This window comes from Accipiter gentilis, chromosome 5, assembly GCF_929443795.1.
Source record: "Accipiter gentilis chromosome 5, bAccGen1.1, whole genome shotgun sequence".
In the NCBI taxonomy this organism is placed as follows: domain Eukaryota; kingdom Metazoa; phylum Chordata; class Aves; order Accipitriformes; family Accipitridae; genus Astur; species Astur gentilis.
The window spans coordinates 9,983,580-10,008,918 of NC_064884.1; the positions used below are offsets into that span (position 1 = coordinate 9,983,580).

The 25,339-nt window shown below is 52.7% G+C and overlaps 1 protein-coding gene across 3 annotated transcripts; it reads right to left on the bottom strand.

Annotated features, from left to right (window-relative positions):
• Positions 1–1,160: 1,160 nt before the first annotated feature.
• On the bottom strand, positions 1,161–21,931 carry MERTK (MER proto-oncogene, tyrosine kinase). 3 transcript variants are annotated; one of them, XM_049800694.1, is made up of 19 exons: positions 21,831–21,931; positions 17,779–18,142; positions 17,384–17,484; positions 16,965–17,138; positions 15,807–15,893; positions 15,010–15,125; positions 12,338–12,521; positions 11,880–12,031; positions 8,584–8,737; positions 8,086–8,239; positions 6,598–6,683; positions 6,395–6,490; positions 6,009–6,089; positions 5,602–5,694; positions 5,340–5,458; positions 4,272–4,381; positions 3,912–4,071; positions 3,384–3,520; positions 1,161–1,727 (listed from the first exon to the last, which is right to left on the bottom strand). In XM_049800694.1, exons 1-19 carry the CDS (start codon positions 21,898–21,900, stop codon positions 1,217–1,219), a joined length of 2,949 nt encoding a protein of 982 aa, XP_049656651.1. In that variant the 5' UTR covers positions 21,901–21,931; the 3' UTR covers positions 1,161–1,216. The 3 variants fall into 3 exon arrangements, with proteins under 3 accessions (XP_049656651.1, XP_049656652.1, XP_049656653.1); XM_049800695.1 differs by having other exon boundaries at positions 8,584–8,734; positions 21,831–21,924; XM_049800696.1 differs by having other exon boundaries at positions 8,086–8,206; positions 21,831–21,924.
• Between the last annotated feature and the right edge of the window lie 3,408 nt (positions 21,932–25,339).

Sequence of the window (25,339 nt, forward strand, 5' to 3'; positions counted from 1 at the left end):
CGCCCCGGCGCCGGCGTTTTCCGGGGAGGGGGGGGGGGGCGTGTGTGTGATGCTGCTGCCACCCCGGCCGCCGCCGCCGCATCCAGCCCCTTGGGACACCTCTCAGAGCTCTGTCCCCCTCCCAGCAGCCCCCAGGCTACGCGCATTAGCACTCTGCACAGCCCCCCCGCAAAGCAAACGCTCGACACCCCCGGCACGATGCTCTCCTGCGGTGTTTGGTGGGGTTTTTTTGGGGGGTGTGTGTGCAGAAAAGCTGTTTCTGCCGCTGCCGGAACGAGCGAGCACCGTGCAGGCACTCACAGCCAGCCCCCCGCTCCGCCTGGGCTGGGACCCCCTTCCCCAGCCCCGACACCCCCCCTCCCCAGCCCCGGGACCCCCGCAGGAGAGGCGAGAGGCGGCCGGGCGGTGCGCGGGGTCCCGGCTCCACCTGCTGGGCACGGCCGGGCTGCCGGTTGCTGTAGAGCAGCTCCTGCTATGGAAAGAGCAGAAATTGCCCCCCCAAAAACGGAGAAGGGACAGCTGGGAAGGGTCACGCCATGGCAGGGTGGTTTATCCCTCCCGGGACCCCCCTTACAGACTCTTGTTTCCCCATCGTTGCAGCAGGACCGATGGTTTTCTCGGCACACAGCTGAGACAGATGGAATCGCTGCTGTCTGGGAGAAGGGGATTTCGAAGCACCCGCTGTTCCAGGTGGGGCTCTGCTTGCGATTTTTGAGAGGGATGTCTCGCAGCATGAAATCCCCCAGCGGGCTGTGTGGAAGGAGCCCAGACTAGCCATAGGGCTGCCCATCGCAAAAGCCACAACAAATGGTGAAAAAGGGGGGGAAAAAAAAGCTACGCGAGGCTGGCTGCACCCTCGCCGTTTGGTGCTGGCACAGCCTGGATGGCGGGAGGCCATCACCACATGGGGTGGCATAGTGGGAGCTCACCTGTGCCCACACACCTTGGCACCATCTACCCCAGCCACGCTCTGTCACCCCTGGGGATGTCAGGGGCTGCCTCTTATTACCTGTGAGCCGTGGGGAGCTCAAATACCAAAGCCTCCCATGACAGAAAAACTAATTTTTTTAGCATTTAATTACAAACCACCCTGACTTCAGCCCAGGAAAGAGCTATGGGGAAGAGCCAGACTCCACCATGACCATCATGCAGGAAGAAATAAAAGAGACGACTGTTTATTAAAATATACCCTCTCTGTCCTTTACTCTGAGCCCATTTACACCCCACTCTGCGCGGGGTCCCCCTTTCCCAGCAGCACTTTGGAGTCCTCCGTGCAGCTATCGGCGCAAGGCAGCTCCGGCGCAAGCGAGCTGCCGGCGGGCAAGGTGCTGGCCTGGGTCCACTCTGAGCCCTCGCCAGCCACCCCCTTGGGCAGCAGCGGGACGTAGGCCTCCTCTGCAGGGCCGCCAAGCTGCTCCTCCAGGACGTACCTCGTCCCCCATTGTTCGTTGTGGTGGACATCCACAGCCACCAGTGCCTTCTCTGCTCGGGGGGAGCAGGGCTCGGCAATGTCCCCGGGGTCCAGATCAGAGTCCACTTGGGGGAAGCCTGAATCCTGGGTGGAGTCTGGGCTCTCCTCGGGCAGGCTGGTGTTGATGTAGATGATGTCTCCAGATCCCCTGACTGTGGGCAGGTTTTCCAGCAGCTTCTCCAGATGGACCTTCAGCTGTGAGAATGTCGGGCGGGTGGTGGGGTTGGCTCTCCAGCACGCAGACATTATTTCATACCTGTAAATCAGGCGACAAGCATGGTTATTCCGGAGGATGTTGCCAGGCACTGGGCTAGGGGATGTATGGGGGTTAATTCCCTGCTTCTCTCCAAACTGGGTAAGCCCTGAGCCGCTTTGCATTGAAACAAAGCAAGAACAACTCCCCCCGCTTAGGCTGTTTGCCCAACGGCAGGGATTGATCAGCTCAAGCTGCTGTTGGAAGCCTTTTCTGGAGCCTGGCACTCACTGAGGGTCAGGCAGAGGCAGCCAGCTGCAGCCCTGTGATCTGCTCCCCTGGGAACATCCCAGTTCTGCTCCCAGGACACCGAGTCCTTCTCTTGTCCTTCCTGCAGGTGCCTGTTCCCAGGCTGGATGTCAGGGCACACTGGAAACTCCCAGCACCTCCCTGCAAGCACGTCACTGCTGGCCACACGCTGCCTCCCCTGCCCTCTAGCAGGCTAGTTCCCGTAAAAGGTTTCTTTGCCATTTCCTTCAGGGACAGGCGTTGGAGAGGGGCCTTGTAAGAACCATTGTGTGACTCCGAGCCATGGCGGGGTTAAACATTTTTGGCTGTAATGGCACCGGAGAAAAACTCAGGAAGAAAACAGGAGAAAAACCCTTGCTGAGCTGCTCAGAAATGCAAAGTTTTGAGGTTTCCACATTTTCCCTTTCCAAGTTCATATATTTTAGGCACTGAAGAGTCCTGGGTAACTAGAGGGAGTTTTGTGGGGCAGAGATCATGACCAGCCAAGACCTTCTGGCCAAAACTATCTTAATAAAAAAAAAACAAAAGCAAAACCAAAAAACCCTAAAAAGTCTGATTCCTCCACCACGAACTGCAGAGGGCACTGCTCCTGTCCCTGCAGGACCAGCAACTTGACCTCCGTGCTTCCCACCCACCTCAGGCAGCCGGCTGCCAACAGCCCAGCTTCTCAGCCCTCTGTGCCAGCCCTGTAAGCACATTGCTTTCTCCTGGGATATTTGTTGGGATTTCTGTGCACCTGTTTGCCTGGAGTTAAGAAGATGCTTTTTCATCCCTGGGCGATACGCTGCTCTGGGATCTGGCTTTCATGTGGCACGTCAAAACTCGGGAGATCATGCAAATATTAAGGGTTTTGAAGTTTTTGTTTCTGTGCTACTTTTATTTAAAATTTGACCCACACCATTCCGGCCAGCTTTCCACTGAGAGCTAACCTGCACGTGCGTTCTTGTAAGCTCCCTGCTTGTCAACCCCACAAGGAAGAAAAGGTTAAATCCTTGCCATTTTTTAAAAAATCCAGTCTTTAATAACTGTTGTTTCTGAGGGCTGTAGGAGAAATGGAGGGGGTGAAGCAGAAGGTGACTCCTCCCTCTCCAGTACAGACCCTTCTTACTCCACTTGGAGAGGCAGGTTTGCAGCAGGTGGGAGCACAGGCATGCTGGAACAGTCTTTAATTGCTCTGTGATGCACAGCTTTGCAGGCTTTTGGCCAAATCTAGTGCTAAGCCACAAATCCACAGCACAAGTAGTTGTGTCCTTAAAGAAAGGACATCAGCAACTGAGAGCCGCAAAGCACAAAGAGTAGCACCCCACAGAAACCACCTTGGCTAAGGGCAAGCAATACACAGGTCATCTGCAGGCAGACAGAGAGCAAACAGGCTGCACTACAGCCCAGAAACAGGGTTACAATACTCACAGCTCGTCAAGGCAGTCCTCAGGCTTCTTCAGGCGCTGCCCGTGGAAGAGGTACTCGTAGATCTCATGGTTCTGCACTCCTGGGTAGGGCGTCATCCCTCGGGTCGCTATCTCCCACATGGTAACGCCAAATGCCCACTGCGAGGACAAAGGGAAAGCACGCTGAAAGGACATTTCCAGGAGGAATGAATGAATCTTTTCATGGGGAAAGGTCACTGCCAAGCATCCACTGGGCCCTCACACAATGCTAAGAGTTGTCGCTCCAGTCCTGCCCTCCCCAAAATTGGTAATAACAAGCAATGCCACAGAAGAGGCGAGCGGCCCACTCAATAAACCTATTCCAGGAGGCTGGGCAGGCAGTGAAAGGTCAGTGCGTCCCGCTACCAACAGCCTCCTGCTCGTCTGGCTTTGCACTTCCAGGGTACAAGAACAACCGTAACAAAGTGCGGCAAGGGTGGACGACTCAATCCAGGGATCAGTCCCCATCTCTCGCCTCCTGCCGCCTGGCTGCCCAGCCACGTGCACCTACCACATCACTCTTGGTGGTGTAGACGCGGTCAGCCAGGGACTCGATGGCAATCCACTTCACTGGCATTTTTGCTATTCGGCCCTGACGGTAGTAATCGCCGCTGTAAATCTTCTTTGACAAACCGAAGTCTGCCACGCACACCGTCATATCATCCCGTAACCTGTCAGGCAGAAACAGGGATGGCAAGATAGAAAGATTTGATGTGCCAAATTCTGAAGCAGAAACCTGAGGCTGAGCCCTTTTCCCATGTCTCTCAAGATCAAGGGAGGTTTTATTGAAGGAAGTGCAGTCATGCTGTAAACCACAGGGCTTCCACTGGTGCTTATCTATCCAGGATGAAGCAGAGGGAAACAAACTCACATGCAGTTTCGAGCCGCCAAATCCCTGTGGAGAAAGTGCCGACTGCTCAGATACTCCATGCCCAGGGCGATATCGACCATGAACTTCACCAGTGTCTGCAGGGGCACAAACTGGGAAGGGAAGGTGAGGGTTAGACAGTGGAAACCCTTTGGGAAGCATGTTTGGTTTGATCTGAAAGGCTTCCCTGTCCAGGGCTGCCGGCTGACATCCTAGTGGTCTCACTGGCCTTGGAGAGCACCAGAAGCCCACAGCAGCGGCCACTGTGGCCCCTCTCATCCCTGTTGGGCTAAGGCCCTCAGACTGTAAGATTTATTGAATCACAAGCCCGCAGGAGCTCCAGATGCGGGGACAGTTCTTTTAGCAATAACCCCAAGCACTGTCTGACAGGCTGTGCTGCTGGCCAGAAGAGCCCGTCACAGCAAACCATATCTCGCTGTGGTTTGCTGTAGCAGTGGATACCTTTCCCATGCCCGTCTCCTCCTTCCACATCTCTGGAGTGCAGCCTGCAACTAGACATTGCTTCCTTCTTGCCTTTCCCACTGGCTGCCTTCAGATCATGTATTTTCAGCTAGAAAACAGCTCAGCAGAAAAGGACCCTGGTATAGAGCAAGTTGACCATGGTTATAGAGCAGTGCGCATTTGTGCCAACAAAGGCCAGCCTTGTAGCATGCTGCACTAGCAAGAGCACAGTCAGCAGGTCAAGAGAAATTATTCTTCCCCTTAATTTGGCACTGCTGAGGCCACATCTGGGTGCTGTGTCCCATTTGGGGCTCCTCAGTAGGAGAAAGACATGTTGGAGCAAGCCCACAGGAGACCACTAAGACAGAGCTGGAGGAGATGGTGTACAAAGAGGGGCTGAGACAGAGGGCCTGGAGAAGGGAAGACGAGAGTCTCACAAGCTTTTGTGGAGCTGGATCCCACCACTGCCACCTGACAAAGGCAGGAAGCAGGACTACAAACAAGTCCTCTTATGTTCTCAAAAAACAAAGGCAGATTTGTCCCCAAAAGAGGCACAGTCCCACCTTGCTTCTTGCAGACTTGGGGCCCTCTGCTCCCCATGCTCATTACCTGGGGGGCCATCTCCAGCCGTGAGCGAAGCAGGAAGCTGTGCAGGTCACCGTATTTCATGAATGGGAGAATCACCATAGGCTTGGGGACCTGCTGGGAGCTCAGCTCAATGCACACGCCTGGAAAACACAGACAGGTTGCACAGCCCTGTGTGCAAAGGCATCACACTCCCCCCACAGACATCTGTGCGGGACCCGAGCACTCCCCGGTCCGGCTCCCCAGCCCAAATCCCAACTGGAGTGCAGGGAGTAACAGCCCATACCTAGGAGCTTGATGACATTGGGATGGTCGAAGTCCTTCATGCATGCTGCTTCACTGAGGAACTCTTCTATCTCCCTTTGGGAAAAGTTATCCACTGGGAAGCAGAGAAAAAGGAGGAGGTTTAAAAGCTCAAGAACTTTAACACCCCAAATCACTGCTGCCATGTCCCTTCACAGCACAGCTCCTGCATGGGTCAGGGGGAAGGCACCACCAGCATGTCTCTGCCACCCTTGGCTGTCTGATATGAGTGCCCCTTCCTGACTGGTACCAGGAGCTGTGGCAGAGAGGCCAGCATCCCCACAAAATGGTGCCAGGGTGCAGAGAGAGCACCTCAAATGAGTAGCAGGAACACCAGCACCCACTAGAACAAATAACATCAAGTTCTGTGAGGCCAGGGCAATGACTTACACTTCATGGTCTTCACAGCCACCTTCTGCAGGGTGCCTTCAGGCTGGCTGAGATGCCCCTCCATCACTGACCCGAACTCCCCTGCACCATGGGAAAGAAGCAAACACTTTATCCACAGCCCAAAGCACCACCCTTCAGGACACCACTACATCCTTGAATATCTGAAGTGCTCTAAGATGGAGACATCGTCCCCTAAAGGCTACAGGGGAGGCTTATGTCTCACCAGTGGCAGAAGGAGGACATGAACCCAGGGGTCCTGGCACTTGGTCATCCTGACCCACCATCTCCCCCACATCCTCTAGGCCTGGAGCTGGGGGATGATGTAGGTAACAGAGGCAGTCCCTGCCCTATATGTCCATCCCCAGCTCTCCAGCCCCAACACTCACCCTCTCCCAGAACCTTCCCCAGGCTGAGGGCACTTCTGTCCACGACAACATCCTGCAGCTTCTGCTGCAGGTCACTGCTGACTCCCAGGCTGCCCACTGTGGGAGAGGGGAACAGGAGCTCAGGTCACCTCCAACCTGCAGACATATTGTACTGCGATATTGCCATCACCCTCCTTGCAGAGGGATTAAAAAAATATACTTACATGTAAGTTCAACGGCTCTCCGGCAGTAGGACTTCTTGGCTGTGTAGTTCACTGCCAGCTCCAAGTCATTACTGCTGAAAGCGTTCCTGGCGGGACAGAAACAGACCCTGCTGGGCCACGTGTGGCTGCCTCTCCTCTGATGAAGGAACTGCCGCTGCAGGGGCAGGCAACCACAGTGCTACTGGGGGTATCGGTAGTAAAGGAGGAAATGTACATTCACCCTAATCTTTTTCATTTCCCTCCTACTGGATCAGTGCCATTGCTTACAACGTCCGAGCAAAACAGTCACTTGATAAACAAGGGTGATCTGTCAAGGAGTGAGTCACAGAGGTTTTTTGGGGAGGAAATGGGATGCTCATTTCCTACTCAAAGAGCAGTCTGTACCAGTAGGAATATGGTGCCCAGATCTACCACCTCCTAAAGCGATCTCTGGCCCGATGCACAACTCCAGCCTGTTAATGATCTCTGTTAGCGTGTGCAACCCCCATTGGTTAGCCAAAAAGAAACTAAAGGGAGCTTCACACCATGGCCCCAAAAGGGTGGTGATGGGCATGCTGCTGGCAGATGCTGCGCGACCTCTCCGGTACAGGGCCGTGCAGAGGTCCAGCTCCAGGGAACAAAAACACAGCAGATGCTCAAGAGCTCCCAGGAAGCTGGCACCACAAGGAAAGAGCAACAATGCTACACCAGCTAGGAAAGGCATCCTTACATACTACCAGTTTCCAAACTGGGATGGGGGTGGTGCCATGGGAGATGAGAGTAGGTGGGATTCCTTCACCAGCTCAAGAAACACCCTTACTGAAAAGATGCTCTTCCAAAGTAGTTAATTATATCACATTTCCAGTTTGGCAGCAGACACCCAAGTGATAGCGCTTTTAAGAGAAGCTGCTAGCAGCACAGTTGTTTAACAAAACCAGTAGCACGGGGCAGTTAAATGCCACTTAGAAAGTCACAAGGGTGAGTGAGTAGCGTTGGCTTGTTGTAGCAGAAAACAGCCCTTTGTCTGCATTATTAAAACACCACTTATGCAGTCCAGTGGCAGTCTCTCTGCTTGGCGGGGCTGGTGCCACGCTTAGCCGTGGGACCAAGACAGATCTGGCGTGTGACAAGGCAGGAGGGGTTTCTCTAGGCCACAGGATATTATACATCTCTGCTCTCTCACCTCTGTGTTAAAATGCTGAGGCCACCCTCCCATACCAAGTTGCACAAGCTTACTTCCCCTTAAAAATAGGAATAGTGAGTGGAAGGTGAACTGCTGGGCTAAGGAAGGGAGGGGAAGTACCATCAGTGCAGTAAAAATACACTTAGTCCCTCACCACGGGCATAAAAAAATGCCATTTGTGGCAATGACATCAGTACTGGAGACAGAAATCTTGTGCCAATGTCCAGCATGGGCTGCTGGCCATCCGTCCTGCCTGCCCGTGCCCCACGCGCCTGTGACCTGCTCAGCTCGGGGCACATCTGCAAGCTGTTTTCCCTTCAGCTTACCCGTATTTTGTTTCCACACATCTTTTCTGGATGACCACGGACAAGCAGAGGATCAGCCCGACAGCAATCGTCCCGCAGATAAAGCCCAGGGCTACAATAAAGGAGTCTGCATTCCCAGATGCTGGAGTCGAAGAGGGAGCTGAGGTTATTAATCCTAAGAAGATATCCCATTAATGGAGCTGGTAAAAGAGTCAGCCTGCAGCACCCAGGGATTGGGGGAGGATTTCCCAGGGGCTGAAACCAAACCCACTAAAGCCCAAAGGGTTACACAGGAGAAGAGGGCATGAGGACCAAGGCTGCATGTGGAGAGCAAGTCTCTCCTGGCCACCAAAGCATGCTGAAGGTCCCAGATTCTTGGCCGATAGCCTGGCCGACCGGGAAAGTGTCTGAAGGAGGATGGAGAGATGCCAAATGGCCTTGGCCAGGCAAGGAGAGTGTGCTTCCCCGTCATCCTCCCCTGCACCCATGCCGCACTGGCAGGAACAGCCATCTCCTTACCGCTACCAGGGATGAAGACCTCCACCGGGCTGCTGAAAGGTCCCACTCCCCCTTTGGTGATGGCAGCCACACGGACAGAGCAGGTGGCATTGGTGGCCACCACGGGCAGGACGGCCACGCTGGTGTTCGGCTGGGCTTCAGTGGAGATGTTCTGCTGGAGAGAGGAAGGGAAGAAAAGCCTGGGCTGGGGGAGACAGCAGCCCATCCCTACAGCAGGAGGGAAACCCAGAGATTTATTGAGAATTGTCTCCTCAAACTTCTGTGTTGCTTTGCTTTCACAAGCCCAGAGGAAATGCAGCACCAAACTATTTACGGAGAATAATAGCCCTGCCTGCAAGCGCCGGATGGGATCTGGAAAGGGGCTGAGCAGCGTTTCCCATTCAAACCTCATGCCGCTGTTGCTCTTTGCTTGTCAACAGCAGCAGGACCAGCAGCCTGAGCCAGAAAAGAGGCAGGAAAGCGATCTCGCAAGGGAGGGGGAAAGGCATTTCATGCACTGGCAGTAACATGGATTTTGACCCCTAGCCTTTGTTGCAGTTGACTTGGCCAGTGGAGGCTCGTGCCCCTCTTCACTGCCGGCCAGGGATGCCCACAGCTTGTGCCGCTCAGCACCCACAGAGCCTCAGTGCTCGCCACTGCCGCTCCTCCGCAGAGCATCTCTGACTGCTTCCAGCCACAGCACTCCTGGCTTGATCATTCAAGTGCCCAGCCACAGAAAGCAGATCTTAGGGCAGATATTTTCTGTCTGTGGTTTTTCTGTCAAGCCAATAATATTTCCATTTTTAAGGGCGTGTTTCCTTGCCTGGTAACATGGCAGGAGACAGCATGCTCCATGGCACAGACCATTCTCCTTGGTAAAAAAACAAGTGAGTCTTTTCCTGCAAATTCCCTGTTGTTTCCTGGACTCCTTCAACTGAGAAAGTGCCTGCTGCTGCTCCCTGCCGACCCCCAGCTGCAAAACAGCTGGCCAGCGGTACCCAAAACACCTGGTAGGCTGCTGGGGCCAGCAGAGCCCAGCTCCTTACCCTAGCTGAACATCACATGGATGAGCAAAAGCAGCAGCCGAAGGGAATCGGTGGGCAAGGAGGAGGAAATTGGAACTCCTCAGAGGGAACCGGTTTCTGTTCATAGTCATAAAAAAACCACAGAACTGGATGTGAAACACGCCCCAACCCCAGGAGCCTGTCTGCACCATCAGGCAGTGGCGTGAGCTGATACCTGCTGCTGCCTCCGCTCCCACACTCCTGCTTTCCTCCCACCCCATGTTCACGCCATCCTTCGTCGGAAACGCACATGAGATCTTGTCCCTACCGCCAACTTAAAAATGCACCGGGATCCTTTCGTATCGCAGATGGCACTGCTGTGTCATCTGAGGACAGAGCCCAACTGATATCAAACAGACCGTGGAGAGCATGAGCACACTGGCAAAGCAGACAGTCATTCTGGCAGGACAAAACTGCCAAAGTTAATGTTTTTTTATGAGTCTTGCGGTAGTTGAGGAATTTCTTCACGTCCCAGCTCTGGCAGCCTTGGGTCAAACAAGTACTGCTGGTTTAAGAATAAAATAAAGCAACTTTTTTTAAGTTTTAAAAATAGTTTTCAAGCTGGTTGCGGAGAAAAGGAGGCCTGCAGGTGGCCCTGCTGACATAGAAATACAGGACACCCCCCCCCCCCCCGCCCCCCCCAGCCTTTATCATGCTGCGGTTGTTAAATAGATGGTTATTTTGGGGTATTTCATATTTAGCCTGCCCAGGACCAAAACTCAGAGACTTTATTTCTGAGAAATCAGAGCTCCACTTGACAGAAAGCATGTTGCTTTTCTGCTTCAGACTGTCTGTCCATCAGCTCAGGGGACCCTTGGGGGTACATGGGGGAACAGGGCACTGCACCAGCCCATGGTGCTCTGCAGAAAGGTTACGGCACAGGCTCAAGCTGTTCCCGTGCCTCTTAATTCTGCAACAGCCCTTATAAAAAGGCGTGCTGGCCCCTGCCCTTGGCTGGCTCTGACACGTATTTTTGCCTTCCATATAACCTGGAGGCTAACAAAACAAATCAGCAACAAACACAACTGCTTCCTTCGGTCTGCAAGGAGCCAGGGTCCCTTGCACAGCTACCTCCCTCCTGAGCTCATTCCCCACTAGAGGAGTTTTTTTGAGCCTCCTGAAAGCCAGCATTAATGAGAACAGTTATTGACCAGGAACCCAAGCAGAAATTTCACCCCATAAGCATTTGACGGGGGAAATTTATAAAAAACAACAACAAAAAAAGACAGTCTCCCAGGGTTTAAAGGGCAAGTCCCATTTTTTGCTTTCTGCTTGAGAGACTACAAATATGTCAGCATTTTTTTTTCCATGCTAGTCACAAGACCATAATATTGTTTCCCTGACTTCACTCGGTCTGGATCTATACATGCTCTTCTTCAGAGGCGCAAAAGGAGAACAGAAAATGCAGCATCCTGCAAAAAATAGGGTGTGAGTCACTTTTTCCACGTCGGATTCAGGCTGTCAGTGCCTCTCTGTGCTTTCAGCCTGGGACAGAGGAAGACCAAACCACAGTGCAGAGGCGACAGCTGGATACATCTGCGCAATTATCCAGAGGCTCTCTGACCACTGGCAGAGGCTGGACGGGATGCTCTTTCGCCCAGTAGTTGAGATGTGCCAGGACTGCCCGAGAGGTCAGGCCAACCTCGCCCTAGCAAATTCCTGAAGGCTACTTCCCAAATCCTGGGAAAGGCAAGCAAGCTTGCACCAGATGACTTCATATGCTCATGGACAGGCCCTCAGCCCCAAAATGTTCCTTGAGCTATGAAACTTTGTGCCATGGCTTTGCAGATGAGTTAATGCACGGAATAAATCCCATCTGAGTAAGGAACGACTCAAAACCCAGGGAACAAATTCTCCCAAACACCTTATGATTGACTCCATTGCTGAAAGTGCCAAGAGATGCTGCCAAACCTTGACTGCCACTCCAAAGACCATACCAAAGATTGTCAACACCGGGAAGAGCATCTCAATTCTAGTTTAGAGTAGGAGCCGTGGTAGCACACCTCTTGTCTCCTTCATGCAGAACTGCTTAGTCACAATATTAAAGACTTAGGGCATTACCATGAGTTACATAAACACACGAGAGAGAGACTACTTGTATCGAAAAAGCCCAGATGAAAGCACAAGACAGCAGACAAGTAAGCTCAGAAAGAATATACGGAAGCACCAAGACCAAAGTGGACATCCCTGCTTGATGCCTGATGGGATTTTTTCTAGGTTTTAGCCATTCTTCCCCATTCCCCCATGACTTACCAACTCCTTGGAGTTCTGCCACCTGTACCAGATGTGATAGCCCTGCAGTTCCCCATGGATCTTCCCCAGGGGTGGCTTCACCCATCGGATCTCCACAGAGGAGATGGATTCATTGAATGACACTGTGACATTCAGTGGTGGGGTGGTCGGAGCTGCAGGAATCAAAGAGAAAGAAGGTGAGGGGAGCCAGGTGGATGGGTGCAAGGACACGGTAGGCTGCTGGAAAATGAGCTATAGCTCATTCAGAAAGCACACTGTATTTCCTACAGCCTTTACTATTTCCAGCAGGTGACCGCCCGTGGGTAAATTTCCTTTCCCCAGTCAACAGAGTCGAGATGTCCCACCCCGTAAGCAACCATGACTCTGAACCAGCATCTCATCCAGAGATTCCTGCACAAAGCACAGCTGCACAACCGAGTCAGGGAAACCATTCTCAGTCTTCACTACTCATTTCCTACCTCCCTCAGTGGTGCTGGCGGTTATCCAGGGGCTAAATGCTGACCAGCCGACTTCATTCCTGCAGGAAACGCGGATGTTATAGTCTGCCATGGGCCCCAGCTGCTGGATGTGATACACGTGGGGAGGCACCGAGGTGTTGAAGAGCAGAAGTGAGACGTTGCTTCGTGGAACAGCTTCCTTGACCTTAATTGAAAAATCAGTCCACAAACAGGGATTAGTCAGCAGCAACCTGCAGGGTGAGATGCATGGCAGGAATTTTATATCTGTAAACAGGATCCAGAGCCCTGCCTCCTTCCAAACACTGGCAGGGCCTTGTTCCTGCATGCTGGCTCGTCTCTGCTGAGCAGAAAGCTGATGGCAGGCCATTCACAGGGCCCAGGGCGAGGATTCCAACAGATGCAGAGAAGAAAGAGTTGCTGTGGGGACATGGCAGAGATGTGTGAAATTGCCATCACTGCGGAAAGGAGGAGGGAGGGGTGATTTGCTCTTTCTTGTGGCATGGAGCAGAAGGAGCACCCAGTAACATTACCAGGCAGCGAGTCCCAAACAAACAAAGTCCTTTTTCGTGCAGCACATCATTAGACATCAGGACTTATTGCCATCAAATGTTGCAGGACTAATCACAGACCTCGTCAGACTCCATCATTACATTTAGCAGCATGGATGAATGAATTCAGCATACTAAAAACAAGTCACACTTTTTACACGAAGAGAAATTGGTCTCTCCCCAAAGGGCTGGCTATTGAGCACCCATGTAGCTGCCCACAGCCAGCCCTTGCAGTTCTCCGGAAAGCATCCCATTTCGTGAGAAGCACCATGAGAGTGCCCTGGGCCAGGACGGTGGAAGGAAAGAGGGAAGAGCAAGAAGGAGGGACATCAGCACAAGCGAGACAGTTAACTGGGAAGACAACCCACAGGATGTGTTTCAGCATGAACCACAATCAGAAGGTCATACAGTCCTCTCTAAAGCCTCTGTGCATGGTTTTGGGGCGGCAGGAGACCTGTCCTTCTGCTTAAGCAACAGGAATATCCCCCTGGCTAGCTCAGGATGCTCAAGACAGTCTTAGCATCAACACCAGCAGTATTTGCCAGCCAAAATGAAAGAGAATAGCCTTCAGCCTCATAAAGCTGAGAAGGTTCCCAAGCCATCACTAGATGCTTTGAGGGAGGTGAACAGTGATCAGATGAATGTGCAAGCCACTCCTGAAAGCACCACTGGGACTGGCTGTTCTCCTGAGCATGAGGCCCAGCTCGGCTATCTCAACCCTCAATTTGTCTTCTGGAGAGAGTCCATCAAATTAATATATTTTTTTTAAAAAAATTGGGCTTTTTGCAAACTTAGTTTGAACTTGGCAGGTGTGACAGCAACAGCTTCCCTTTTAAGCACCAGCGTGCTCAGAAATGAGTCACTTGGTCGGTGGGCCATGCTACCCTAGTGAGGAGATTATCAAAGGGGACAGGAGCAAAAAGGCTTAGTCACAGCTGTGTTTTTGCCAGAAATCATGTCTTGTTTTCCAATTCAAAAGGCTATTTCCTAATGACAGACCGTGAACGTTAAGTCATAGGAAATTCCTTGGCTCTCCACCCCACTTCCTGAGCTCCAGCTGGAAGGCAGCAGTGGATGTGGCGCTAATATTAGCTCTGGTACCTTTCCTCCCTGTAAATCCTTTCACTTTTACCTGGCTTCAAACATCGCCTCTCTCCACGTGCTACCTCAGCCAGAATATAGGTTAGCCAGTATAAAAAACACATCCACAAGAGGGCAAGCAACGGGCTTGAACTGTGAAACCCAGCAAAGTCAAACAGATAGAGCAGGTGGAAACTACTTGCAGGGCTGTACCCCGGGGTCGGCATTCCCTGACTTGTCCAGGAGACAGGCAACCTCTCAGCTCCTTCCCAGTACAAAGTTCCACCTCCAAATCCCAGTGGGAAGGCTGCTTGGTCGGAAGTGTTTGACCAGGTGGTAAAAGTAGGGACAAGCATGTGCCTGCAGCAACTCAAGGCTTGCAAAGTCTCCCAAAGAGCTACCTGGAGCAGTTCTGGGCATCTCCCCATGAAGAGTCATGACAACCTGACTGTCTTGCTCGAGGAGAGTGATTCTTGCGGCTCACTCCTACATGCTTCACAGGCACGAGCCCAGATGGGCTCTTCCAGGCAGGTGGCTTGCCTGTTCCCATCTCCCCTTGTTTCTCGCCCCACTCAACCACCCTGCTCCCAGGACAAAAGCCTGCTTCATGCTCCCTGCGTCAGTCTCTCCGTGGGACACCTTCCACCAACTAACCCTGAGCGCAGTGGGCAGAGCAAAGCTGCTTTTTGTAAGCAGACACCACCAAGCTGGTCGGTCTCCAGCAGCTCCTTCCAAGCCTCCTGTCTACCTCGGCAGTGCTCTGGCTACCCCAGATCCCAGCTCCTGTGGACTGCTTGCTGCTCAACTTGGACTCCACAACGTTGTGCTGCCACAAATTCCCCAGCCACCTGGACCACAGGGTGCGGGTGGGACAGCGCACCAGCTTCCCCTTTTAAAGCCGCTGGAAAAGTCCAACTCAATTTGCCCAAACCAATAGCATGGTCAAATCTGTGCAGTTCATGCCAAACAACACTGATTTCCACCTGCCTTGGAGTATCCGTGTGAGGGGAGGTTGCAGGGGCAAGGGGAGTTATGGATATTTACCTGGACACTGCAGCTGTTCAAGGCAGAGAATGCATCAAAGCCCGGCACCCAGGATATCACAATACTGTGGGCCGTTCTGTTGAGGACATGCACGCTGGTGGGTGCAGATGGTATTCCTGCAGGGAAAAGTCAAGGGCAGTCAGCTGGAGGCCTAAGCACAAACGTAGCACATCTGACTTCCCTCTGGCAGCTCCCAGGGCTCAAACCAACTCTGCATGAACCCCAGGTACTGCCCTGGCTACAGCCACAATGGCATCCTTTATCAGTGTACTGCGGATGTTTCAGACCACCAGACAGGGAAGCAGAAAAAAGTCATTTGCAAGAACTATTTTGATCATGATCTATATTTGTGAGCTGAAACAGCACTCTGGGTTGCTTAGAGGCAATGACATATTTCGGGGAACACCTTCCTTGCATTGCCAGAGTGGCTCCCATCAGGAATGTCGAGAATTTCCACCGTTTCCTATGGAAAATCGTGAGCACCGCCCTGGTTGTGAAGGAAGGAAAAGAGTGATACAGCCCTTCCGAAACCTGCTCTGGGGCTGACAGTTCTGCTTTCAAATGTGATTTTTGGTGCTTCCTCCCACAGCGGTGATACTGGGATGACAGAACCGCACTGGGTGACTGTTCTACTATGTGCATCCCACTTGATTTTAAATATAGTTTTAAAATGAGGAAAAATAAGTACAGGAGTCCTAAAAACACTAGAATGAGTGCTTGGGAGTGTGGAGACCAAGACAGCTCCTTCTTGGACATATGTACTCAATAGGTAAGGTGAGCATCACTTTCCCTCTTACCTTTCACGTTGACCTGCCCTGGGTTGGATGCAGTCAGCCCTTTACTGTTGTGAGCCTCACAGCTGAACAGTGTTGTTTCATTAAGACCTGCAGGGGGAAAAACAAGGGCCTGTTCACTGGACCTGCACAAAACGCCCAAATCGCACCAATTCTCCACCTGCTGCTTACCAAAAACCCTTGTGGCTTCCTTTCTTGCACTGTTGCTTTATTTTTTTCCAGCAACACAAAAGACCTTCTATTTAGCACTCATCGCTTCCCTTCGTGGCATTTCTGCGCTGACTGTCTGGGGGCGACCCCTGCGATCCAGCTCACCCACCTTCCACGCCGGGAGCACGAGCATGCCGTCAGTGCCATCAGGACAGTACATTTCTACGGCACCGTTGCACAACCTCCTGAGTAAGCATTTGTTTTGCGTTCAAAAAGGGAAAGGCAGAAAGCAGAAGAGCCCACCACCATGGCTTGAATCAGATGACTTATTGCTTTTCAAAGATTGCTCAAATCTCCCAGCTGATAATGGAGAACGACTGGTTTGGGGGCCACTGGAAATACCCGAGTGCAGACAGCTGCTTGTTTCCCCTGTGGTGCGGGCATGGCCTGTGTGAGATGACCCTGGGCAGCAACAGTGCTCAGGATTTTCATCTCATGGAAAGGACTTTTACTGGAGGTGCAGGGTTGTCCCTCCTGGGCACATTGCTTGCTGCTGCTGCAGGGTGGAGGGCTCGCCATGGCACGCTGGACATGCCGAGCATTTGCTCACACCAGCAGCGGTGCTTCTCAGTACGACAGGGCTCCTGGGCCAGGAGGGGGACTGTTCAAATGACCTGACCTAGCATGTGCCAGCCGGATGCAAGAACATCCAAGAGGAATGAGTCATTTCTTCCGGCTTTCGCTGCCTTTTAAAGCCTGCCTTTGGACATCAAGACGAGTCAGTTATAGTCTGGCTGCTAATTAGCTAGTGGCCTTCTCATCATGAGCAAAGCAAGAAATCCCTCCTCTCTTTTGCCTCTGCAGCAAAACTGTGATGGGTTTTATGTTACATGAAGGACTTTTCTCCCTGTGCTGCACCAGGCTGCATGGAGACACCTTCCCACTCTGCCCTTCCTGGTAGCCACACAGAGGTATCCCAGCTGGCCATGGCAAGGACACTGCTGGGCTCACCTGGCACGGTCAGGACTGACGGGGAGATGTGGGGCTTTTCATTCACTTGGACGTTGTTGCGAAACCAGTAGATCTCCACAGGCTCTGGTGGGCCCACGGCTTGGCATGTGAGGTTGAAGGGACTGTTCTTGGTGACATTCAGCTTCTCGGGCTGACGAATGAAGTGTGGGAGCCCTGCATGGACACAAGCAGAGAAGCAAGAGATTCAGAGAGCTCAGCAACACAGCCCTATCAACAATCCCAAACTGTCCTGCCAGGGGCTATGCCCAGCTCCGGCAACAAGCCCCTTCCCATCCAGGACTCCCTGTTTCTGGGGGACAACTCACAGCTCCCAGATCACGGTCCCCAGGGCTGTCACTCAGCCAGGGCACAATGCTCCACACCTCCAGCACATCTGCCCTAGCCCTCCTCCAGCTCACCTTCCAGCTGCACCAAGATCGGATCTGACACCACCTCAGTGCCAGAGATATTGAGTTTGCAGACGTAGGAGCCATTATCCGAGCGCTGGGCGGCAAGGATGCTGCCAGAGAGAACGGAGACCAGGTCAGGGCTTTGGCAGGGAGCCTTGCCCCACACACGGCTCCTGCAGGAGGACATGGCAATAATGCCAGCCTGGGTGTGGGTTTCAATCAGTACCAACCACTCCACAGCACACACCAAGCAGAAGCTAGGCTTGCAAAGCCAGGCTTTGGGGACTAGGCAGCACCTGCCCATCCTAGTTCCAGTCCCAAGCCCCTGCAAGCTGCCCGGCCTCCTGTCCCTCCCCAGGAGCCAACGTGTAGGGCATTCCTCCAGGAAGGATGGCATCGGTTACCTGAAGGTGGAAGTCATTGCCACCTCCTCTTCGTCGGCAATCTCGAAGTGGCTGGTGGCGATGCGGTCCAGCACGTGCAGCTCCCTCCCATCCTTCCACAAGGAAATGCCTGGGGTCTCTGGCCTGAGCAGCAGCTGAGGTACTTTGATGGAGCAATTAAACGTGACATCCTTGTGCTCATTAATCACAATGTGTTGCACTGTGGGGTTAAACTTAATCTGTCCTAGAGAGCTGCCTGAGGGCTCGTCCTGGGGCTGCTCTGGGCTCCGGCGAGGCCAGTGACCAACAGTGGCCACGCTTCGCTCTTGGCGGCGGGACTCTGCCGACAGGTATGGCCTTAGACCTCGATTTTGGTCAGCGTCGTCTGCAAGAGAAGACCTTGGTTTTGTTACCCCCAGGCAGCAAGTGCCCCCCTCCAAAACACTGCGAAGCCCCACCGCTTTAATTAATAATTAAAGGCAGTTCATTTACAGATGCTCCAAAAATTCAAAATCTCTGAGACCTCTCGTAAGAGCCCCAAGAAGGAAACATGTAGATGGGGGCTGTCCCAAGACTGACTATGTACGAGCAGCACCTCCAAAAAAAGCCTTTTTAAAACAAATGGGAGCAGCTCAGGCTAAAGAAAGTGCTCAGCCACTTCTCTTTCAGCAGGGGAGAGGCAGGAGCTATTTCTGCTGCATCGTACCCCCGGGACTGGAATATAAAAGGATCCCTGGGCAGGAGGAATTTGGGACTTCACTCCACTAAACCCCTTTCAGGGCCTCATCTCAAGCATTTTCAGCTGCGGCAGAGAAAGAGTCCCCGGCAGGGATTTCTCTGATTTTAGGCTCTTTGCTGGTAATGCTGCTTCTTTCCCAGGACAGGGTGAGCTGCTCTGAAAGAGGGAGATGCTCTCTGAGTCAACCACTTTTGCTAAGCTAAGTGCCTCCAGCGAGCTGCTTTTCTCAGGAAAACAGCTGCAGATGGATGAAGAAATGCCTTCAGACGGTGTGTAGGAGCGGGCTGCTGTTTAGTGTTGTTCTCCCAGGGTCTTTTCCCAGACATTTTTCCCAAGGAAAGGCTATTTACCAGCTCTTTCTGAGGTCTTCGTGCCCCCGTCTACAAATCACCGAACATACCCAGTGCTGTAGCGGCGTTTTCCCCCTCCCTCCCACCACTTCCCATCCCAGCCACGAACAAGACGAAGAGCAGCTCCATGTAAAGCAATTCTCCCCAAACCAACCTGTGTATTTTTTAAGAGATAAGATATAGAGAATATAGCACAAGTAGATGCTTTTACTAGACCCTTTCCGAGCTTTCTGAGGTTTTCACAGGCATACAGAAATCCCAAGCAGAGTGGTAAATCTCCCTTGCTGCTTTCAGCAAGCAAAGGCATTGTGCCAGACAGGAATTTCAACTAAATTAATTTGCCTCTTCTGAATAAAAAACTGTTCACAATTTAAAAGATAATACCGCAGGTAGAGAGCACAACCTTTTTATTTAACCGGAGTTCAGCTGAGTTTGTTTTGAGGCAGGTCTTAGTCCTCAAACATCAAACAAGTTTTTAAAGCTACGTCATTACTGTTGTGAGTAATGAGGCATGAACCTAGTATGCTTTCCCGAGAGCCAAGAAACACAACCTAATTTTGAGGCTGGATATATTCCCTTGCTAAATTGCTCAGTATTTTTAACCCTCAAGAAATGTTACTTCTAGACAGAAATTTGAGAAGGGTTTTTAAGTTCTGCCCGGTCTGGGGGTGCAGAGGAAAGCACAGGGCTCTCCCTGGCTCTCACACAAAACAATGGGTTTCCCTTTCAGGAAAAAAAAAAGACCCTAAGCTTTTCCAACCTGCTTCCTAAGCTTTACCATCCCAACACAAACAAAGGCCATGTGACTGCTGCAAAATGCAGCCGACTGCCATTTACTTGCGGGCCAGGTCACCAGCTCTCAAACAGGCAGCTCCAAAAAGATTTGCCAAATGCAAACAAGCGAGCGACCCCAAATCCCCTTCCCTCCCCTGCTCTTCCCGGAGGTTACCCAGGCTGGAGCCACTCGCTGCCTGGCACTATCCAATCTCAAACAGCTGTTTTCATGCTTCATTTCAAAGCTTTCCAGCTCTGGCCAGAGCAGCTCCCCCGGCAGGGACCCCTGGCCAGGGAGGACATGGATGCATGCTGGCGGTCCCTGCCCTCGGCAGGCACTCTGCCTGCTCTGGGACGATTTCTGCTCCCCCAGGCTGCTTCAGGTTTAAAGGCAAAGAGCAAAGAGGATCTTAGCCTTCTACACTGATGAAGTGGAAAGAGGTGTTTGCTGGCCCAGGAATGAAATACTTTCCTCTCTGACTCATGTGACAACAGGAATTTCTCATATCCAGCATTGCCTTTGGGTACCCCTTCCATCCCCAACTGTTTGGGATGTGGATATCTTCACGGTGTCTTTGAAGAGATCTGCTCAGTGTGGCAGGACACCCCTTACCTGTGTCCAGAGCGATTTGTTTAGGCTGGCTCTAAAAGCCCACGCTAGGGCCAACGAGCTGAAAGCAGGCGTGCCTGCATGAGTGCCTGCCACACTGGAGCAGCTCCCCTCGCTTACCCCAGCTTGGCCTGAGGGAAAAGCTGGCATGGAAATACATCCACTTACAAGCACAGTGCTGGTCTCTGGAAACACCTGGGATCACAGCAAAACTAAAGTGCTAGCAAAGACAGATCTTTCTGTGCAGCCCAGCAGGTCCCGCATGCCCTTCTCCGTTACTAGCCTGGAGAATAGAGTTTTAACAAGAAAATCTGCCAGCTATTAGGGGCAAAATACTTTATTACGGACAAAAAATAAAGCAGGGAGTTGCATACCCCGCAACTGAAACAGCAAGTAGTTCTGCTGCAGTCCCAGTGAGGAAGGTATTAGAAAACACCCAGGTCTGCCAAGAAGCTCCATACATCCCTAGCCCTGGATTTCCCATTACTGGAAGTAATTCACCTGCTGACAACAGCTTTCTGCTCAGGCATCTTTGCACCCAGACAGGGCAGGAGGAATGAAGAGCCCCTGCCCGCAGGTTCTCCTACCTCACCATCCCCTGGGAGCTGTCAGAATTGAATTTCCCCTGGGGCCACACCTGACTTCCAAAGAGACTCTCAGGGTTCAAATACCTTTTCTATAAACCAGTCTAGGATTCTTGGTTAAATCCACAGCGAGCTCCCCCTCACTGCAGATTCCCGCAGTGACAGAGTCAAGACTTTTGAGTCCACCTTGCCCAAAGCAAACACTGGCATTCCTGCCTTCCCTGCTAAACCCCATGTGCATGCCGACTCTGAGACCGCCCAGCATCCCTGAGCACAGGCTACAAACAAACCCACAGCACCTCACAGCCTGCGACCAAACGTCGGGCAGCCCTGATGACGGCACACTTTAAGTCCAAAAACTACGTCTATCTCTTTGCGTTTCTTTTTGCAGGTAACCAAGCACGTGGAGCTGAAAAGCCAGCAGACTGACAGCACCGCAAAGCGCAGCCCTGTGCCACAAACCACGGTGCTTCCCGGTGACTTTTCCCAACACCGGTACGCAGCTGGCTCACGGCAAATGGGATAAATCGCAGACCCGCTGATCTGTGGCAGCTTTTGGTCCCTGCTTGTCGCAGTGTCCCCAGCAAGCAGAGGCACATCACATCAACAAAGTGGGACAGAGGCAGAGCAGAGGCAGAGCTGCGTCCCAGAACGGCAAAACTCGCGCTCTCTGGGGCTGGCAGAGAGGTGCTGCCCTCAGAGACCCCCAGCGAAATCACTGCTGAGCTTCCCCCCAAGGATTTAAGCTTCGCTTTAGTCTGCAGGCCCAGCGAGCAGGAGAGGCGTGCGGGGGGCACTGGGGTGGCCACGCAACACCCCGGCCGGTGGCCGGGTGAAACGAAGCAGCATTTGCAGGTAAAATGGCCCGGACGAACACCCCTCGCCGGACCCCCGAGGCCCCCGCCGGCACCGGAGCAGCCCTGCCACCCCCGGGCCGTCCTGGACGCCCCCAGCCCGGGAGCCCCGCTCTGGGCTCCCTCTTCCCCCCCCGCCCGGCGCCTTCCCCGCAGACTCACCGGCTCCGCTGCGGGACGGGCGCAGGGCCGCCAGCAGCGCCCAGAGCAGCGCCCACCGCCCGCCGCCCATCGCCACGGCCGCCGCCGCCGCCGCCGTCGCCGTCGCCGTCCCCGTCCCCTCTCCGCCGCGTCTCGCCGCGCCGCCGGCGCGCTGGCCGCCCCGCCCCGGCCCGGCCCGCCCCGGCAGGGCACCGGCCCGCCTCCCGCCCGCGGGGCCTCGGCGTGGGGCGTGGGCGGGGACGGGGACGGGGCAGCACCGCGGCACGGTGCCCTGCGCTCCAGGGCTTCGGTCCCGTCCCACAAGCCCCAGCAAGGGCGGCCCGGCAGGTGGCAAAGGTGCCCGGGCTTGGCCCCGGTAGGGTGCCGTGGTGCAATCGCTGCTGCTTAGGAGAAGAAGAGCTTGTCTTTCCGTTGCCCGCGGAGGGACAACTTCTTTCCGCAGTGGGACTGGATTTATCTCCGGGAAGGTGTTTTAGGGCTGTGCTTGCACGTTCGGAGGAACGGCTCCTTTCCTCCCAGCCTCCCCTTCCTGCGGAGCCCCACACCGAGAAGGTGGGGGCATCGCCGCTGCCGGGGGGGAGCAGGTCCCGGACCCCGTGCTGCAGGCTAGGAAGGGCATGGTGTGCTGAAAGCACCCTTCCTTCTCGTTTTCACGGAGGCAAGGAGGGGACAGAGACAAAACCGAGCCACAATGAGAAAAGGAAGAAGACCCCCGTGAAACCAATGCGCAACACGAGCCAATTAATATAAAGAGTGAACAGAACACATCTCCTGATGGCACGGGAAGGAAATGGGGGAGTTTCTGGGTATTCAAAACCTGACCCTAACGCTGGCCGTGCTTCAAGAGGTTTGAGACCAAGCTGTACCGAGGCCATCAGCATTTCCCCCACCACAAATGGCAATGGACCGGGATTTGGGGAACCGGCAGCTGGACTTCATGTGACTCAGTGTATTTCTCTGCTGCAACCTTTCTGCTCCCCGCACATAAAAGTCTGCAACTATGACATAAGTGTACCTTTTTTTCCACCAGCCTGCTATAGTCTTCCCAAAGCCTTGAAGTTAGGAAAAGAGATGTAAATTTTGTTCAATTAGCACTAGGGAAGCATCAGCATGCTGTGGAAACAGAGATGGGGCAAGAAGACAGCTCAGGGTTGAAGCTGCTCATTTCTGGGTATAATTTATAATGAGAGCTGGGAAGGGCAGTGCACTTCTCAGGCTGTTAGAAAGAAAAGAACCGTACAAAATCCGGTCTGAAATCTTTTCCAATAGGGAAGAAAAAACATCTTAAGTCCAGTGAAAAAAGAGCAAATCACTCCCAGACTTCTTCGACTTGCAAAGCTGCTTATGCACTGCATATTCTCAGGCCTTGGTGACAAAGATCGAATTTCCCCCCTCGCCGCCTCTTTCACTCCAGACCAGCTTCTCACATCTTGAAGTGATCAGCAGCTAAGGAAGGGCGCATGTCACCAGAGGCCCAGATTAAAGGGGAGAAGAAAAATGTACTAAAGCTGCTGCAAGAAGACTGAGCATCTTCAGCAGTGCCCGAACACCAGCACCTTCCGTGCAGCTCCAGCAGCATCGCTTTTTCTCCAGATTTTGAGCGCATTCCCCATATATCCAATGTCACTCGGGGAGTAGGAGGAGACCAGGTGACAGGCATTCGTCCCTCTGTCTTTCCAGGCTGGCTGTTGATATAAGCCTGTCATTTGTGGTCAGCCTTTGCCACATGGGTGCACTTTCATCTGGCTGTGTTCCCCGTTGCTGCTGGCTTTGCAATTTTTGGGAACAAAGCAATGGAAAGGCCTTTAGACTTTGTGGGCCGCAGAGTGGAAACAGCCCCTGGCATTGGGATAATGTCATATAATTGCCCCACTAACATGGGGCGAAGGAAGCAGGAGCTATTTCTATGAAAGAGGAAGAAAAAAATAAACAATGAGAACACATGGGCACATAAAGAGGATTTAAATAGCTCTCTAAAATCCCCTAATTTGGGTCATTTCTTTACAGTAGGTTGGTTTCTTCTCAGCGCTGGTGTAAACTAGTCTCCAGCTTGATAGGGTTTGTTGCGGTTCATTTGGGCACAGCTTGATGTGAGGAAGAGGCTGGTGCATGGAGGGGGAGGAAAAAACAGGGAGAGGAGAAACCAGAGAAAAAACTTTGTGGCCAGGTTTGTGATAGGAAAGGTCTGTAAGCAGCTGGCAGGATTCAGTCTGACCACTTTGGCTGCTCTGGGGTTGGTGATGTGCAGCTTCCACCTTGCTGTCCTCGGTCTCCTTCCAACAGCATATAGGGTATAGGCTTAGAAGCAGCCTTGACAGCCTTCCTCTGAGCAGATTACATATTTCCATACCTCAGAGCCCAAACTCAACAGTTTCTGGGGGGTCTGCACACAAACAACTTGTGGTTTTTGGTCCCAAAGTATATGCATGGCTGGACTCGCAAGATCTCCCCAAACAGCATCCCCTGTTCTTGCTGCCTGTGGCTGGGCATCAGCCAGCATTTGGCCCTAGAAATACCTCACAGGACAGTGGGAGAGGAAAAGAAACCAACTGATGTCAAAGGAAGGAGGACCGAAACAAAGGGAGAACCTTCAATCAGAAACAAAGGCTGCCTGTCTCCTCTGTCTGAGTGCCAAGATCCAACCCTGAACCAGCTAAACCAGTCATGCTCACAGCTCTCCAGGTGCTGTAGCGCAGCACAGACCACAATGGAGGGAGCACCCACGTCTCCCCTTCCGAAGGAGGAAGGGCAGAGTAGAGTGCAGGTAACTGCACAGGTACTGGCCATTTCTGAGCCATGCGTTCCAGCACAAAGGTTATTGGATCCATTGCCCAGGCCATCCCTCTGAGGGAGTCCGTGTTTTCATGAGTCTATGTTTTCCTGCTGTGTTGGTATACATCTCCATGCGGAGTCCTGCTCATGAGCGCAAAGATGCCTATCTTTATCATCATGGGCTTCTCCTGCCTGGATGAGAAGTTATAATCCTCTTCTGATAACATCAGAGCCTGGACTTGACCGTTTAGGGGTTTTGCAGTTTCACTTCAGAGCATCGACACCATTTTCTCACAAGACTATTCAGAGACTTTGGAAGCAATGTAATACTTGTGAAATCGGACCATTTAGCAGAAATGGTACTCGGCAATCGGGCTTTGGGCTATTATCTGCTGAGATTTTTTTTCCCCTTTGCTATTTCTGTATTTTTGTTTTCACTTTGCTAAATCTCTTCTTTCCTTTATTTCTGCTTCCTCTTTGTGTCTATTTTTATTTCTATTTGCAAGGGCTCCTGTTCTTTGAAATACCAAACTCTTTTGGCAACATGTTTTTAGCTCAAGGCAGATGGTCCATTTGTGTTAAATGTTATATCCCGGTCACAGGATGCAGCTCGTGAACAATTTGCAGAGAAAATGGAACATTTTGTGGCGCTACTAAAATGCCTTTTTTCTTGTGATGCTTTCTTTGGGCACACGGTACATGCTACCTCTCTTACCAGGCACATTCTGTCCCTTGGG